The 17,700-nt window shown below is 40.2% G+C and overlaps 1 protein-coding gene across 21 annotated transcripts in view; it reads left to right on the top strand.

Annotated features, from left to right (window-relative positions):
• LOC111261529 (uncharacterized) overlaps window positions 1–17,700 on the top strand; it is a 292,892-nt gene that overhangs the window by 11,083 nt on the left and 264,109 nt on the right. For 11 of the 21 annotated variants that reach the window (XR_015311560.1, XR_015311559.1, XR_015311557.1 and 8 more), the window contains one exon: window positions 1,418–1,487. Coding sequence is in view for 4 of the 21 variants with exons in the window: in XM_086968745.1 (XP_086824871.1) it covers window positions 1,418–1,487 (70 nt within the window). In the remaining 17 variants the exon portion in view is untranslated. Of the gene's footprint in view, window positions 1–1,417; window positions 1,523–1,863; window positions 2,200–12,681; window positions 13,786–15,518; window positions 15,678–16,265; window positions 16,583–17,700 lie in introns of those variants that run through there. The other 10 variants (XR_015311554.1, XR_015311551.1, XR_015311549.1 and 7 more) reach the window with 6 other exon arrangements.

The following is a 17,700-nucleotide window of genomic DNA, read 5'->3' as shown; positions in this document are numbered from 1 at the left end:
AATATGCAAACAGCACTATGTTCAAAGGTGTAACGTTCGACTAATATCGCTGTTGGTTACAGATATAATCCGGTCAACTTTCAAGCCTAATTTTAAATTGACCGCCACTCGAGCAGTGCAGACGCTATTTTAAAAACCGTAAATCTCTCATATTAATGATGCTTTATAGAGAGATCGCTATGCATAGGTTAACGCGCAACTAGGTCCCTTCTAGGTATAATTTTGTTTTTTGTAGCAAGAATGAAGTACGTTAATGTTTGCTCAGAGTTTAAGCGAACTCTTTCAATAGAGTTCAAATGCAGCTTTCTTAGGGAGAAAAAAAATAGTTGTTTTCGATAAACAAAGGTATTTTCTGTCAGTCCGCATAGACATGGATCCATTTATTTTGAGCTATACCAAATCGGAGTAAAAGCACAGCTGTTAGATGCACTACCAGTAGCACCTCAATCGATCGAAAACAAGTTTGCAATATTAAAAAATCTGATTGTTAGACGCATATTGACTGTGTACTGATTTATTGGTCTTCTTCGTATGTTTGACTGTTATATGTTTGACAGAACCATTTATTTGGCGCGTTATCTTATTTCTGGTGACACGTCTTTCAGTAATGTTGATGGAAGTGAATTTTCTGACTACAGGAAAAATTATTTACATAAGAGAGTTAAGTTGGTAAAGAATAGATGTCTACTATTGTCTGTTTCGAACATCCGACGGCTGTCGGCCTTGTGTTATTCTTATGTTATTAAATTTTATGGCTGAGCATTGTTATTATTATACCTGTTAATATTAGTTTATCATTTACCACATCATAATAAACTGAATTTTTTTGTATCGTATTGATGTGTTGAACTTTGGCTCACAGACGCGGTAAAAGCAATGCTCATTTGTTTGTAGAATTAGTTTATATAGCGTTACTATAATACATTTATTACAGGTGCAAATAAATAAAAGAAATTATATTACATTTATTGGAGTTTTTGGCTTGCTTTAGATACGAACAATATGTGACCGAAGGTTGATAATTAACATACTAGTAATTTTCGAGCAATTAATATTCCGGTTAGCTAGAATTCTGTTTTATGGTTCTTACACGTTTATTATTATTATTATAGCAAAGTAGGACCGCTTTTTGTTAAATAAGATCTTTATTTAAGCTTTGTCATTACTTATTTGTACGTGCGGAGAGAGTCCAATTTGTTTTTACCCAACTGACAAGGTACAATGTATAAACTTAATATAGTTATCTAGAAGTTGTCTTGAGTTATTCCAACTTGATTACTATAAGATATAACTACCAGGACGGTACATAACACTTACGTTTTGTTGAAAAATATTGGTCAGTTAATTGGTCGGAGAAAGGTTTCAGCTTAATCATTTTTATCTATAATAAGCTAATTTGTGCCTATTTGATTTTCAGGAGAACTTCCTATCATCAGAACCGGGTGTCTGTGACTTTAGACATCGCTAATCAGGCGTGCGCCAACGAGGTTAGTAAGTGGATAAAGGGAACTGCTTTTTATCGGTAAATTTTTTTCACGTTCAACTTTAACCCTGATATCTATGTAATAAATTTTCTAGAATATTATGCTATGTTAATTCAAAGCTGAACATCTGCGGTTTAAGCACATATTATGCAGGATGCAATGTTGTGAAGTTCTAATATGACAATATGAGTTGCGATAACTATTTTGGTCGATCGATCGATATTCCTCTTGGAGTGATGGTTTGATTTCCTTCGATATCAATTTACTAACATCAGCAGAAATTCAATTCGAAGAAGATTTAAAGGTAACTGCCAGTGGCATATAGCTTTAAAGAACGTGAGGGCGGAAGGTATCTTAGTTCAGCCGTTTATTTCTACAGGTGTACCGTTTGTACATAAGTCTACAGTCGACCATATCTTTGATCAGAAATATGAATTTTACTGTGACTACCTTGGGGGACAGCGCGAAGGGGAAAGGGTGAACGGGAACTGCTGTATCCGCGTGTGTGTTACGATGTCGTCCTCATCAATATCCAGCCGTCTATATATTAGCATTTTCGGTAGCTCCTTAGCATGTATTGTGTTTGGCAACATAAAGGAGAGGTCATTGAGACTCAGTGACCGACCGCTGGCTTTAGCCGTTTTCGCTTGAGGTAGTCAAGACCTGTACTCGACACGTCGAGGTAATACCCACAGCGGAATAGTGATTGGTCGAGGTAAGTATAGATAACTCGTGCAAACATGTGGGCCTTTCGTACCGGCGACTTCGTGTAGTAAAGCATAATGAAGTAGCAAAATGAATCATATCTTTTTTTCTATTTTTGAATTACGTTGAAGTACGCATTATTCCTTTTTCTTGGATACTGTGCGACCATTTGTTGTTTCTTAGACTCAAGGCAATAACACTTCTACTATTAAACCCAATTTTCAGGCAGCAGTACGCTAGTACGTCATAATTCATAGATAGAGATTTTACTCAGTGGTCTATTCGGGAACTTTCGACGCATACATAACTGTCTTGAAGAAAGGCTTACTTTACTGGCAGTTATTTTTTTCAAGAGAGCGATGTACACATTCAGTTGCTTTCAGCGTGTGTTGGGGACAATTTCACCTAAATAAAGCCCAGTGTATTTTCTTATACATTCTGTCACTTGTTAAGTTAGGTCCCAGTTTAGCCCCAGGAGGTGTGCAGGCTCGGATCGGAGTATAAATGAAGGGATATTTAGCCATACCCTAGGTAAGCTAATGATACAGTGACACTGCAGGCGAATGTCGATACCGTTTACGACATCCACAAAATTGAGTTTTTATCGTCGTTTGGTTTTGCTGATACTGTAGATTTGAAAATCTATTGGACTTTATTCTAATCAGACTTGCAGCGCATCGCAGACTAATGCATTTTTGTTGTTCGGATGGACGGTTAGGTAAAACATTGGATGCCTCCTCTTGTGTAAGGAAATGGCATATGTAACTTATATATGTATAGTGTAAAGGGAAAAAAACTTAAGACGTATATGCAAGAAGCAGATACGGAAAGTGGGTGACCCTTTTACGCAGGTAGAGTTTAGTTTTCTTTGATTCAATTTAGTCTTGATCTAATGTCGATACAAAGAGCCTTAGATACTGTAGACGTATACCTGCCTATTTAAATTGCCTAACACAACTTTTTGTTTTTTTTTTAAATAACAAGAGCAAACAGGTCAACGAACAGGCGTTCTTGGTGAATATTACGCTTTGAAAAAAGTGTTTTTTTATTATTACTTCTTTATTGGTCCGTTTCATTAGCTAGCCTAAATTATGTTTCATCTAACACAATCTCAAAGGTTAATGTTATTTACGGAATATTTAGGTCCATCCAGCTGCTAGAGTTTTAGGCACTCTACGAATTTCTAAATATCTTTGTACGAGCGTGAAGAGTCTGAATATTTTGCAGAAATTATGAGCGCTTAGTTTTCGAATACCCTAAGGTGATTCTAACTGTCATTGATAGCAGTAGCGTTGCGCTGATATGTTGAAATTCTCCTGTCTTTTTGGCGAAAGCTTTCCGGATTTATCGAAGCTACCTTATCGGAGAGTCTGCTAGCTACCGGAGCAACAGCAAGGATCAGCTGGGCTTTTTGAACTCAACCTCATAGTAAAAGGGTATTACGCTCAGTCGTGATTAATTTATGACAGGCTGAGAATGCTAGAGCAAATTGACAGACTGACTCAGTGCCTAATTTTTTGTATAGCTCTCGGCGCTCGTGTTTCTTTTTTATTTCTCTAAAAACACCAACAAGCTGCGTAACGAAAAAAAGGCGATGAGATTTAGGTTGAAATGAAAATTTGGTTGATGCGTAGTGGCTTTTTTTCATCATTGCTTTCTTTTGCTGATTATCAAGTGTTTTATGCTATTGCATTGCTGTGTTATGTACGATCTCTACAACTGTATTGTCATCATTTTGTTCAGATCGCAATAGATTAGCCTTACTTTGGGCTCCAAATATAGGTGTCGGATAGGTACTGTATGGATAGCCGCTTATATAACCCATAATACTTTAGCAACCGCGTTTACTTCGATTCTATGTATGGGTTCTATTTCTTTTTGAGGATAATACACGAATAACGCCAATAATTATCCAGAAGTTAGATCTAGGTTTATACCATACAGATATGGCTCCGAAAGCAAATTTACATTGCATAGCCTTGAGCATATATTAGTATGCATCTTATTCCATTAATTTTATTTGACTCGCGAATGCTGAGGGGCATTTTTAAGAGCGTGTGTTACCACAAAGGGTTACCAAGTTTACATCTGTCAACAGAGTCAAATACGCAATTTCCGCCTCGATAAGTAATTTGTTCCGAAGTAAGGGCTGTGGCTGACAGATGAACAGTTAATGCTGAGATAGGACCGTTCACTCTCCCTTCTTTATACCTAGCGCTATTTAGAATGTCCTGAAAAAATACATTGCAATGTGTAGTCTATTAGATAATTAACACAGTCACTGAATTTTAAGTGAGGTTGTTGTGAGGCGAGGACAGCGACGTACGGCTGTTCAATCAATAAGAAATTGCACAATCAAGTAAAACAATATTAGTGATTCCACATACGACACGTTATCAAAAAAGGCGAGCTGGCGGGGTTAACCGGTGTGCACCGTTCGATTATCGTAGCTCAGTTGATATCTCTACTAGAAAATATGCATGGTCGAGTTTGACCTATTTTCATACATCGATTCCTGCCCCACTTTTTTTACTCCGTGAACCCATTTCCCCACTTCAGCTACTGAATACTATATATAAGATGACTATGTAACTGGAAACCGTGTTGGCAGATAGCAGCGACTGAATTTGGCACTATTCATTGAAGCTACGCCGCCGTGAACTCTTTATCTTCGAGGCATGCTTCCTGCTGGGACTCAATAGCCAGCAAATGAACATTGTTTAGTGCAAAAAAAAATGTACAAAGTAAACAATTAGACGTAACACATCAGTACCCAATAGAGTCAGGACAGACCTTGGGCCTTTGAGAAGCAAGCGAAGAAAGAGAGATTTAATTTAGCGAGTTTACTTGCCTTTTTAGGGGATTTTAGGGGGACAGTGGTTAGGTATACACGGTTGTAATATCTGTATGAGTGAATTATTGCTGAATGGGATAAGCCATCGGCAGAGAGTGGAAGGCCTGTCTGTACACATACAACCGAGTTTTTTTTCATACGTTATTACGTTGCTGGGTAAAGTATCTGTGAGCAGTCTATATCCTATTGATAATTTTATTATAGCCATTTGTTTTTATTATAACTCGTTTGTATGAATACAGTTGGAGCAATGCAAAACTAAAGAGCGTATTTTTATATTTTTCACTATGCTAAATATGCACTATTTTGATCGATGACCTTGTGCGATTTTTCTTGTAATAACATAGTTTCATCACTATAAAACTTTAATCGTAAAAGTTTGGGCAAAAAATCATGACCAGTGATGTTTATGAGCCTCCTTTGGAACCAAATTAACATTATTTGCATAGACCGAAAGAGATTGTAGTCTGATGATATCAAATTTGGGCAACGGGGCGGATGCAGTGGGTTCTCTATCCAGATTATTATGCTTCTTGGCGGATAGCTAAATATGTATACGAATTGACATCGTCATGGTGGAAGACGACGCCTTTTCTCTTCACTAGTTCCATTCAATTATTTTCAGTGGCTCATTGTAAACAGTAGAGGTCCGAATTCATTCGATGTCAGCAAGTCGTAGTATCATCTTCTTTGGCGCCAGTCTGGGCTGTGCAGCACATTATTGTCATATGTGCAATAATATTGTGCTTGGATTTAGAAGTAACCGGGTTTCGCGGCGCTTTTATGGAACTTTGCTGACGGACATACGATATAGTGAATTGTGTAGCCTCAATTTACATGGCATCCAAACATCGACGTTTTTTTTAAGTGGATTAACACTGCTTACCTGTAGTTATTTAGTTCTTCAGCGACGTCCAGTTGCTCATGTGTTGGTCTTGCTTAAGTTTCGTTAACTTTTTCCGTAACTGGTTGATTACTACGAGGAACATCGTTATGTTCAGAACGAAAATAATAGAATCATCTTTAAGGTGTTTCTTTCAATAACGTACCTTGACTATAAACAGCACACATTTTTCATGGGCCTAAGCAGCATTTATGCCTCTATTACAATTGTAAAATATAACAGAAATTTTGCACTTCTTCAAAGCGAACTATCGTCAGTCTGAATAGAAGCAATACATTCAATTTAGCAAATGTACTACTAATGTCAGCTTTGTCCGGCGCGATTCCTATTACCTGAAATATGTGACTTTAAAAAACAATCTATAGAAGAAAATGACCGATACTTTGTCAAGAATCCAACGTACGGGACACATTGTTTTCTTGCATTAGAACACCTTCTTGTAACTGTGTCAGTTATTACCTTTCTGTCACCAGATTTTGTCAGAAAAAAACATGTTACAACTTTTTTTAACCTAACAAATTCCTTTTGAGGATGTCCTGTTGCCGGTTTATTTTGGTCGTAAAAGGACTTTTTTGGCCGATTCGTTTTGGCGACATGCCTGAACCAAGTTCGGCCATCTAGGCGAGCGAGCTTGCCACTGTATAGCACGCAGATTAACGCACTCAACGGTACCGAGTTTTACGTCCGGTACCGCCGCCGATCAGCTTTCCGTCGGGCTACTGGCTCCCAGTACGACCACGCTCACTTGATTATACACTTAGCAACTAAAAAAATACTAGACCAATGAAGCAATTCTTTGCTCTACTAGCAAAGGTTTCAGCGAGCAGGCTGGCTTTCATCAGCCTCGACAGCATGCAGCTAACTGACAGATCATTGATATTCACGACCAAAGTTGGTTTTTAGTTTACGTAACATCTGTGTGCTGTTCCTAGAAACTTGAGTTTCCCTTTAATAATATCGAGACCGTGAAGCAGATTACGGGTTAATCAACTGCTCTCTAGTTTCAGATCAATATTTTCATTAGATCATCTTGGGTCTTCGCTATTGGCACAGGTTCGATATCATCTCCCCGACGAATTTACACAACTTTTGGACTCTGGCATTAAAATCTGCTATTTATATGTTATTATCACTTAGTAAAATAAGATGAATACGCCCGCCACGTTTACGATTACGATATGTAGTGACTGAGACGGCTTAAAGTAATAGAGAAATGCTTGTTTAAGGTTCGAAATGTAAAATTATCATGTTAGCCTGTTGGTGGTTGCTTGAGACTCAACTATATTTCCTTCTCGAAAGTACTATGTGAGGTTGAAAGTTAAACAGGCTTCTTTTTATATATTGACCTTCATCAATGCGGACTGATACATTCTTTTTTTAGCTCAGCTCTATAGAATACACAGTACAGGAACTAGTTTCTATATCATGTCGATAATCTTGTATTCGCTTATGTGTTACAAGATAAGATCTAGAGATTTTCAGTCTTAGAGCCTGAATGTAGCAAATTCGTCGATATTTATTTCATGGATCGAGCGTTGACTATCTTTTTAAAAATGTGTGTTTCTTCAAAATCTCCGACCTTACATTGACGATGTGAAAGCCATATTCCCTGACAGCACTATATTATATATTGTTCGCATCTGGAAAGCGGAATTAGAAATCCGCCTAATTTGACACAGACAGTGTACTGAAGCTACAATTATAAAATTATTACTATATTATATATATATATATATATTATTATAAAAAGAAAATTACAAAAACTCGCAACTAGTTTGAAATTGCTGCATGTTAATCGGTACTATATGGATAATAACGTTATCTATTGTTCAATGCAAACTCTTAACACATGGGTCAGCATTTGGACGGCTGGACATTCTCGTGGCCGAGACGACTTGTTTTGTCTTTAACAGGTTTTTATGTCAGCATCATCTAACAAAGCAATTCTTCTGGAAGTAGGTGTGATATTCTATATTCTTTTCTAGTTTTCTAGATTTTCTAGCGCTCAGTCGATTGAATGGGATGGCCTATAACAAATATGGGTTTTAGATTAGACCTTTACCTAAAGGTGATTCGTAGTAGAAATAACTATATTTATTTTATATTGATACGCCGAGCGAATAAATATGCGTAAATCTAGAATCGTATACGACTGATTGCTGAGTAACCGCATTTAGTCCCTTGAAAAGAATTGTCGGGAACAATTTATTCTCCAGAAAGAAACAGCTGCTCCAGAACAAATGTGTTGTTGCCAAAATGTAATAAATGGAATTCTGTGTCCTGCGAAGACACATGATAAACCTGGAACTTGGTCCTGTCCCCATTATTTCGTTTCGACCCGTTTGATATCAAGTAGATCAATCAAGATAAACAACGGACCATCTCGTCATTCGAAGTACGTTTTATCAATATCGGCAACATTATACTAAGCAAGCAATAGTCTCAATAGTCAGCTAAGGTTAAGCGCACAAGACCAAGAGTATTAACAACCATGACACTGCTATGTAATTGTCTAGCGGTCTGTCTGACTTTAGATAAATAATATGGCAGGTTCTTTGTGGCTGACTGTGTCAAAGCAGGTTTAGCTATCGCTACTTATGCTGGTGTCACTCTCGTTGTAAAAGACTGCTGCCGATGGCATCGAATCACTGAAGTCGTAAAAAAGATCCGAAGGGGTAAGCGACAATGATCACAAGGGCCGTTTCACTGGACTGGCTAACTGTTAGTGCGAAGAAATGCAATAGAGAAAGAAAGAAAGAAAGAAGGAACGAGGGCACGGGAAATGTTTTCTACTATTACTGCCTAAAGAATAGCCGACTGGCCGGCCGGTTGGCAGTTGAAACAAAAGCACAACGCTAACGTAGCGAATAATGGCGGCGGCAGTAGAACTACCGATAGCAGCCTTGCGCTGGTGGTCAGAAAATTGTGCAACGTCGACAGCATCGACTCAAAATGGTCAGTAGGCCAAAGGCCATCGTGGTTAGCAGCTAGACGCTCTGTCTGTCTGTCTGTCTGTGTTTTTCATAGACAGCTGTAAAGCGCACCGCTGATGGGGGTAATAACAGCAATAACTGCAGCAAAGCTGATAATAGTGACGACGACTATGACGAGAACCAGCTGGAGCGACTAGCAGGAGCAGTTGCCATCCTTATTAAGCAACTGTCGGTGGAGTGGGGCTACTTGAAGGCTTTTGCAAATGCTACAATGCTAGCATGCACTTCTATGTGTGCATGCTTTTATATTTCAGACTACCTAAAGAAGGCCAACTTCAATAAAATTGACCTCATTTCGTAGCGGTAGTTGCGTGCCTTCTGTTTTACCATTAGTTTGCTATTGCGAACAACAACGACACTAAATGGTCAATAGGTACAGCAGATATCGGATAACTGCAATTTAGATAATCCAGCGCAATGCGGTACAACTTTCTATTTTCCCTCGCTCTTATTCCCTGTGCTTGCCTGGTCGTGCAACATAGTTCTCCTATGAACTAATGGAACAAACATCAGGCCGGGCAATGCGAGCGATGTTTGCTGTTGTTGCCTCCGTGATTGCGAACTGTGCAGTGGGTTGTTCCTGTATCCATGCGATGAAGAAAGGAACGGTTCAAACATTCATATGTATCCGGGACACGCGAGCAGAGGGTAACAGAATAAAAGAAAAGCGGGGAACCTGCAATATTGGAAACGTAAATGCATCCTCAGTGCTTTCAACTTATTGGGTGGCTGCATTTGCTGTGGTAAAAAAACTGTGACCGTTGAAGGCGCAGGAACTCCGACTACAGTTGCGACGGCGCCGAAGTCACTGCCCAGTTACAAAAACGACAACGTACAGCGTCACTGCAAGCATCTTTAGCGTAAAGTATGGCGTAACTGTTACTTCATCCAACAGCATTCAGTGGGAATAGTGTTTCTTCTAAAAAAATATTTGGCCTAATAATGAATATTAAAATTTTGCTTTTTAATTCCATTAAAGGATAGACAATGGGCTCGTCATTGAATTAAACGAAAGGTGACGGTGACGTTACGGTTCGCTACGTTTGATTATAGCTGTTTCTGTATATCGGACGCCGTAAATAGAAATGTATAGAAAGAAAGAAAGAAAAGGTAATTTAATGCTGCTATGAGCTTTTTTCCTTTCAACGCACATATCATTCTACGGACGTTTTTTGCAGGACGTTTCTGCCTTTACAGCAACTTTAGGTTCATTTTGTGCTCACCTGAGTTTATTAAAGAAATCTAGTGCTGATAACTTATGCAGCAGCATGAATGCCTATGCGGAACATCAGTACGTTCTTTGTTAGTGGATATTAAATAACTGCTACTCTGTCCCTTATGTTTTTGGCTATCAGGAATTTAACATGTCTTGCGTTTTAGGCACAGCAGGTACGATGAAGAAATCTCTATGATAGTGAAGACATTAGCCGCTGCATGGAGTCCAACTATACCTAAACCTAAGGCACAAATGCTCTGCGACTCAGCTCAAACCAAGAATTTGCATAGAATGAATTGCATCAGAGGAAGAAGGGGCATGTAGTTTTACAATGCCACGGTCACAATGGACTAGCCACTTCTGCTGGTTGAGCTTCACCATTGCCCCTTACTTTCAATAGATAAAGTGGTCGGGCACTTCTTATTACATGGGGAAGTCCAGACTTCGATGAGTTTTCTACTCGCCCATCCACAGAGAAAAGTATAAAACTTCGAAACACTACTGCGAGCCACTGCTCTAAAAAATTTTGTTGATGATTTCTCGGATCTCTTACCGATCCAACTGTTCAATACATATGTCGCGCCTGCTAGTAGCGACGCTAGTGGCAGCGTACAAGGTGCTATTAACGAACGGAACACCAGGAGCGACCAACGAGTACGAAACGCTGTTGAACCATTGGCGGGTCACTTCAAGCCTTCTGTGTTTGTCATATTCACATCCCCAGCAAAAGTTGTTTGCCGTTTAAAGTCACCGGTGGCGCCACCAGTCCTTTTTTCTTCTTTTTATCGTCGAAGTCTTCATTGATTGGCCTCGATATTGGCTGAACTTTCACGCTTTGCTTTAATAGAATATTCAGTCAGACGCGATTTTTGCAAAATGGAGGGAGTACTATCTTCCGGCTTTGATTGTTTAGCAGCTCTTACCTAGTGTAAATATAGGTGCCCATAGGCACATAGTACGTTCTTATAATACATACGATTATAACAATTCGAAAAAAAAAAACACCAGCGCCTAGTTTAGATGCTAAAGCAATTATTTAGAAGTGTATAGAGCTTTAGCTAGTGGGTACTATCTTGGTTAAGGTAACGTCACCTTGCATTTTGTTCGGGTTCGGGTGATACGTATGTTATTCAGCGATAACGGCGCTACCAGAACAACATCAACCATAACGTCGGTGCTTTACTGTACGTATCGCGATAATAATAATTATATACTTGTGGTTGCGCAAATAAAGGCTGCTGCTTAGCGACAGCCAGGCTGCCATCTCACCTGAAGCATCTGGAGTCGATGTTCCGTCGGTTATCACTTGCCACCCGTTGGCGTATGTCCGATACGAAACTACATTCACGTAGATCGATACGGGAAACCAGAATATATTATAATTGAAAGGGAAAATATCCGATGTGTGCATAGTATTTTCTTCTCGTTAGTCGTAATACTAACATTGAGCCGTGATACCACTTGAGTCAGTTTTGCGATTGTTCAAGACTGTGAAACCGGGGTTGACCTAGATTATGAAATGGCTGGGTCATGCGAGGCGTCTGCTCTACCAAAGACCTGTGTTAGCAATTGTTGGTCAAAATCGATACATGGTTTTCAACCATGTACTTGACAACTTGACGTCATATTTGATGATAGTGACATCGTTTTAAGTCATTTATTTGGCTATTCTGTTGACTTTCCATCAGCTTTGTTTTTACTAGCTTTACGAATCGCAAGTGTGGTAGCTGAGAGTAATGCACTATACACTATAGTACACTATACTTCTATACGCATCTGTAGTCAGCAAAGCAAAGCGACCGATGTAGAGCCGATGCTGAGCAGTTGCTGCTTCGCTGACGGAAACTTTCGACTATTTTGCTTCGCCGAACATTGAGGAACAACAGGCTATACCGAAAGCGTCGTCAGAGGCCAAAGAAGAATGACCGAGTTGACGCTGTTGGTCTCGCTTGGCGGTTCCTTGATGAATTGATAGACGTTGTTAGCCTTTGGTCAAAGTGGATATGGACGGTGTACCACTAATCAAACCGCTACAACACGAGGAGTCATTGCCGATTTGCTGTCGATGTTTACTGCTGCTACAAGTGGCTTAGGTAGCTGAGAGTGTGGCGGGTCAATTTTGCCACTTGCTAATAATCCTCATGGTCAATAGACTAATGAGAGCTATTGAACCATACAACAAGATGACCTAGGATGAACAGGAAACGTGCGCGCCAAGATAAGCACACAGAACAGTTATGTGCTCGGCATCATAGACAGCTTAAGAGATTACGAAAAAACAGTCATACTAGGGAGCAAAGCGAACGGATTACCGTAGTCGATGGAGACTTCTGGAAGCCGCCGCCGTTGCTGCTGCTGCCGCCGCCGCCGCCGCCACCACCGCCACCGCCATCGCCATCGCTATTACCGCTGCCGCCGCCGCCGCTGTTACTGATGTTATGGATGGCCTTTTCGATAATAGCAATCGTATTATTCCTTCCATAATGCTGATATCAATATCAGTATCTATTAAGACTATTGCTGTGACGGTGAGGACTGGGAAAATGCAAGGAAACTCTCCTAATATCACTTCAGCTAACATAGTTGATTGCCCATAGGCGTGTATATGGTATCGTAAGCAGCGGGCGGACGCACGGCCTGGCTGGCTGGCTGGCGTCTGACGCTTTTGCTGTGCTGTTTTGCAAGTCGCTAACTGGTCGGTTGGGGGTAGGGAGCGTGGCGTAGTCGAATCATGCCGGCTTGTTGGCGCAACTTGATGTTCTTCGGGAAAGCGTCAGTCGTTGCCTGCTGCAACTTTGCTAGAGACTAGCGACTGTAGTAGTGTTCATGGTAGCGGTAACGGTGATGGCGACGAAAACAGAATCAACGGCGAACGAACGTAGTGACAGAGGATTGCACGTGACATCGGGCTAAACAACAAAGACGTAGCTTGTCTGTTCATCGTGTTATCGCTCTGATCGTCATGGTAGTTGTAGTAGTGACGGCACCGCAGACTCAGGGCGTGTCCAGCGGAAACTGCCTGATCTTTAGAGTGCTTAAAATAAAAACAAGGTGATTCTAGCGATCTCGAGAAAGCGTTTAGAACCGAAGCTCATTGAGCGCCGTGGGCTTGCGTTGTACTGGCAGCATTGTCCCTGCATACAAACCCTTTTGTGTTTATCAGTCCATATGTTTTGCTGCAGCCACTGAACAATATGTGTTGGTTTGCGGATGTTTTCGGATCAATGAAGAAATTGCAGACGCCTTCGTTGTATATGGATATAGTCTAGGTTTAAAACGCACACACATGGTACACACGTAATCATAAGATCGCGATTACAAACGCCCTACATCTTGCAAAATAAGGTGGTGAAATCTTCTGAAGTAAATCAGATTCATTTTGCCGTTGGCTGGTAGTTCCTGCTATACAGGAGTACATTTACTGAAAGGGGCTGTTTATCCATTCACTAACTATTCTGTGTTTTAGTGGATTATGCACGACAGACGTCTAAAATAATTTCAGAATTAAGTGTTCCTTAGTGTCTGTGTGTTTATTGTTAAGTGTGTGGCCAATTACGGAGTTACGATGACTTTGACTACAGACGAAGTCAGCGACAGAAATGGTGGTCGGCCACCGGATACTGAGAAAGGTATCGTCGAATGGAACGACGTTTCACGAAGGAGAAGATGAAATTATAATGAGCTAAATGAATTCTGGAGTAGCGTGGTTTCCAATAAATACAACAACTAAGATCATAAGGACAATTTGAGGTTACCTACAATAGTAGTGATTGTTTTGATTAGACAGAGTTAATGTAACTATAAACTCATAAGCAAAATTTCCATATGGACCAATTATCGAAGTGGGTCCCGTTCGGCTAAAGCTATCCGCCAAGCAAAGTATAGTGATTGAGTTAGGATAAATAGATTGTATCTGTCAGTTGATGTGTCGTTCTGCAGGGGCACGTATTCGCGATGAGAGTTTAGTCTTAAAGTGATCTACGCGCAAGGTCCTATAAAAAGACCGATTGAATTTTACAACTGATTTGTTTGGCTGCGAGTTTAAATCTCTCGAGTAACATGTACTGGATTCGAACATAATTCAGCTCGTTCATATAGCATACGTCATGCTATACTTAGTGATGTGTAAGCTAGAATGCACCATCGATGGAATAAATACAGGCACATTCCAGACCTATGAGGTCGTTTTCAGAAAGCCTTTAGCTCTCCTTAGATGACCGCACGTAATCTGACAAAAGTTGACGCCGTGACGGGAAGAATAAGATATGCTGCCTTACACAGTTAGACAGAGTGCTATAGCAAGAGACTTTTATCTCGAAGGCTGAATGGTGTCTCTAACGAATTTGGTTGTCATGCTGATTGCAGTTCCACTTGGCAGGGTCCCAGTTCAGGGTTGCAATTAGCTAATGTACCAGCTGCCTTAATTGGGATATCTATACCTGAGAGCGAAGGCCGTAGGGTTCTCTGTGACAAATTCCTCCGAATAGCCGAGTGTTCGAAAAGTTTACGCTGGAATGACTAGTAGATTAGGAACACCATCTAAACGTACCCTTAGAATACAGCTTTGTTAGCTGAAATCGTTCTCTGAGACTCTGAGAGGTCAGTTGAGCTTCACTGGTTAGTTTTCGTTAACTTTACGCTATTACTTAATAGCTTTGTTTTTATTCGTTTTCCATACCAATTTGTTGCAAAAAAAATATTGTTATACTGTCATTAAAGCATGTGATTACACACAATCAAACGCCCAGTAACAGTTCCGACTTAGTCGGTTACTGTCTTATATGTACTTTATGGTATACGGCATAATAATAACGGACGATTGCAGAAGAGCTGTAGAGTTTAAACTGCTTTTAAGGTCATATTATGGAACTCTTTGCCGACCCTGTTCCAAGGACGCAATGATTCGAAAGCAAGTGACAAAAATGCTTTAGCTTCTATAGGCGTATAGTCGTTTGTTGTTTTCAAAAAAACGCCCATTTGTTGCTTGCTGCATTGTAGAACACGGGCGGCTGTATGACTTGTGGTGACTATTGCGCTCCAGGGATAGAAACTGGTTCCTTCCTCAGTCCTTACTTGACCTATGAGACGATCATGGTGATGCCGGTCGTCTTGTTAAAAGCGCACCGGTTCTAATGTGACCCTAACGCCTAGCGGTTCGAACGCCCCATGTAGGTGGCGCCGTATCTACCTTGCGTCATTCTGACTAACTTTGTGCCGCGATGACTAATAAGATTTCAAAGTTCCCTACGACAGCAGCCTCATTACTCTGTTGTTCTATCCATACTAGTAGGTAAGCACTCTCAAAACGCATGGGTTAACGACGCTGACCTATAAATACGAATTATTGATTTTTTTTTCCCAGTTATCTTTGCTGGACTGGTGTCAACGTTTTCCGAGGAACAGTTAGTTGAAACCAGTCGAATAGGCTGGTATAGGCGTGAATAAGCGTTATACCATGACGATCAGATGTTCTAGCTACCAGATGTGTTCCCAAAGCTAAAATTCTTCATACGTGACACAGGTAGTTTTGAATTAATGAAATCTAATTCCATGGATTCCTTCTTTGCCTTATGAGCGTCAAAAAATAAAAGATGTTGTAAATAACGCCTTTACGTAAATAAGTGCGTGTGTTTTGTATTCCACAAGCTAAGTCGCGAACCATTATTTTAACCAACTATTTGGTCTCTTCCCGTCACGGCCGTTTTAAAGAAGCTTAGCTTTTTCGGTTCAAACACGAGTATTTGAGGTTGTCGTTTTGAACGCTGCCGGCATTTTTGATCAGATGAACTCGTAAAGCGTGCTTGCTATAGAATGCAATACGATCTAGAAGTACTTCCGCTCATTATAGTTTTTTTTTGTTTTAATATATTCATAGAGATGAAGGATATCTGTAATTAGTGTAAATCGTACTCATGTAGAAGTAAAAAGCTGGCGCACAGAGAAATCTACCTCGGTTTGGAAAATCTCCTATGTTTTACTGCGTTCAAAATATAACTATTATTAATATTTTAAGTAGCGGGATTATTTGAGACCTCGACCAATTGATGGTTCTATATAAAATATTTCAACCTTGTTGTTTCTTTTGCCTATGCGGCTGCTTCATTTGTAGTAACCAGAACACTATGGAAAGTTACATGTGGGTTTGGAGTTTCCTGTCCCATGCTAACGGCGATTGAACACCTGACTGAGCAGAAGGCGCGTTCTACTACGGACCGAAGTGTGGCGTGATCCTAACCACGGCCAAAAGCCATTGTCTGAGTCGTCTGTTAGGTCAGCGGTTCGCTCGGATGTTGGCAAAATGTATGGAACCTTTATCAGAAGACAACGCCGCTAACGACGTTCACTAAGTTGAAGAATTACTGTGCAAGACAATAAATGAATTTGACCCTTCACTATAATATGGTGATTAACTTCCAACAGGCTTAATTATTATCTTCCCATTCAATATGTATATACCTATCGTAAGTAGTCGCCGAGTTAATTTCCAACAAGAAATTGATTTCGATCATCAGCATGCATCACACTGTAATTTTTGCTTTTAGTGGACTGAGCGTTATTTTCGATAAATCAAAAATATGGAATAAAATTTCAATATATGGGAGTAGGTACACAACGAGCGTCGCCAACAGATCTACTGAGTACCCACTCAAAACAACTTTCTGTATGTAATGCTATGCCTTTTTCTTGCCATTCTTTGACTTTGTGTTTCGTTTGAAGAAAACATGTGCGCTTAGTAGTCATAACTAGTAGCCTTTTTCAAACAATCCATTCTTGCATCCGTATGTATCTGTTCTGGGACTCTTCTATATGATAGACGCTTCGTAGGCGCACAGCCTTGACTGCTAGAAGAGTTTTTGAGTTTATGTCCTGCTATTGTACCGTGTATCGTGGCAACGACGATCTTCTTCACTAATACGTGTTATTTGTGGGGGCTCACAGAAGGTATTCCAGTAAGATTATGTTCTTCTCTGAACTTGTCGAGTATGTAGATTGCTGAGTCACAATCGAGCTGGTCTTATAAGCAGGCATACCGGTCGAGCGGACTTTCGAAAAAATACCGACCTGCCCATTTCACTGAGTCCTTTGATAAGGATAGTCGCTTACACAAGGACCCAGCCTGAGGACTTGAGTAACGGTGTTTGTTGAGCTGGTATCACGCTTCTTCACTACATACACGTTTCAGTATAACGATTAAAAGAAGCTGAGAGCAGCGCATAATTTTGACGGCATTATCAATGATCACTTAGCCATTGGCTTCTGAGTACCGTTTATCACAATCAGGGGGATTTCGTGGTTATACGGAATGTGAAGTAAACTGTGCGACAAGTACGTATTAGGTCAGTATTTCTACCAGCGTTTTTTCGGAGCACATGTTTTAGGCATGACGGTCGGTAGTAGTTCGCGAACAACTGACAGCTACTTTGGAGAGCCTCCAACTGAATAGAGCCATCGATCTCATTTTGTAGGTATTGAATAGTTATTATTTGATAAGCACGCCCTAAAATTGTCTCAGTATACTACATTATAAAACTGTGCTTTTATTT

The sequence above is a fragment of the Varroa jacobsoni genome, unplaced genomic scaffold (assembly GCF_002532875.2).
Source record: "Varroa jacobsoni isolate VJ856 unplaced genomic scaffold, vjacob_1.0 scaffold_565, whole genome shotgun sequence".
Classification (NCBI taxonomy): Eukaryota; Metazoa; Arthropoda; class Arachnida; order Mesostigmata; family Varroidae; genus Varroa; species Varroa jacobsoni.
Note: the sequence above shows the minus strand (reverse complement) of the source record. Positions and strands in the feature narration are given on the sequence as shown.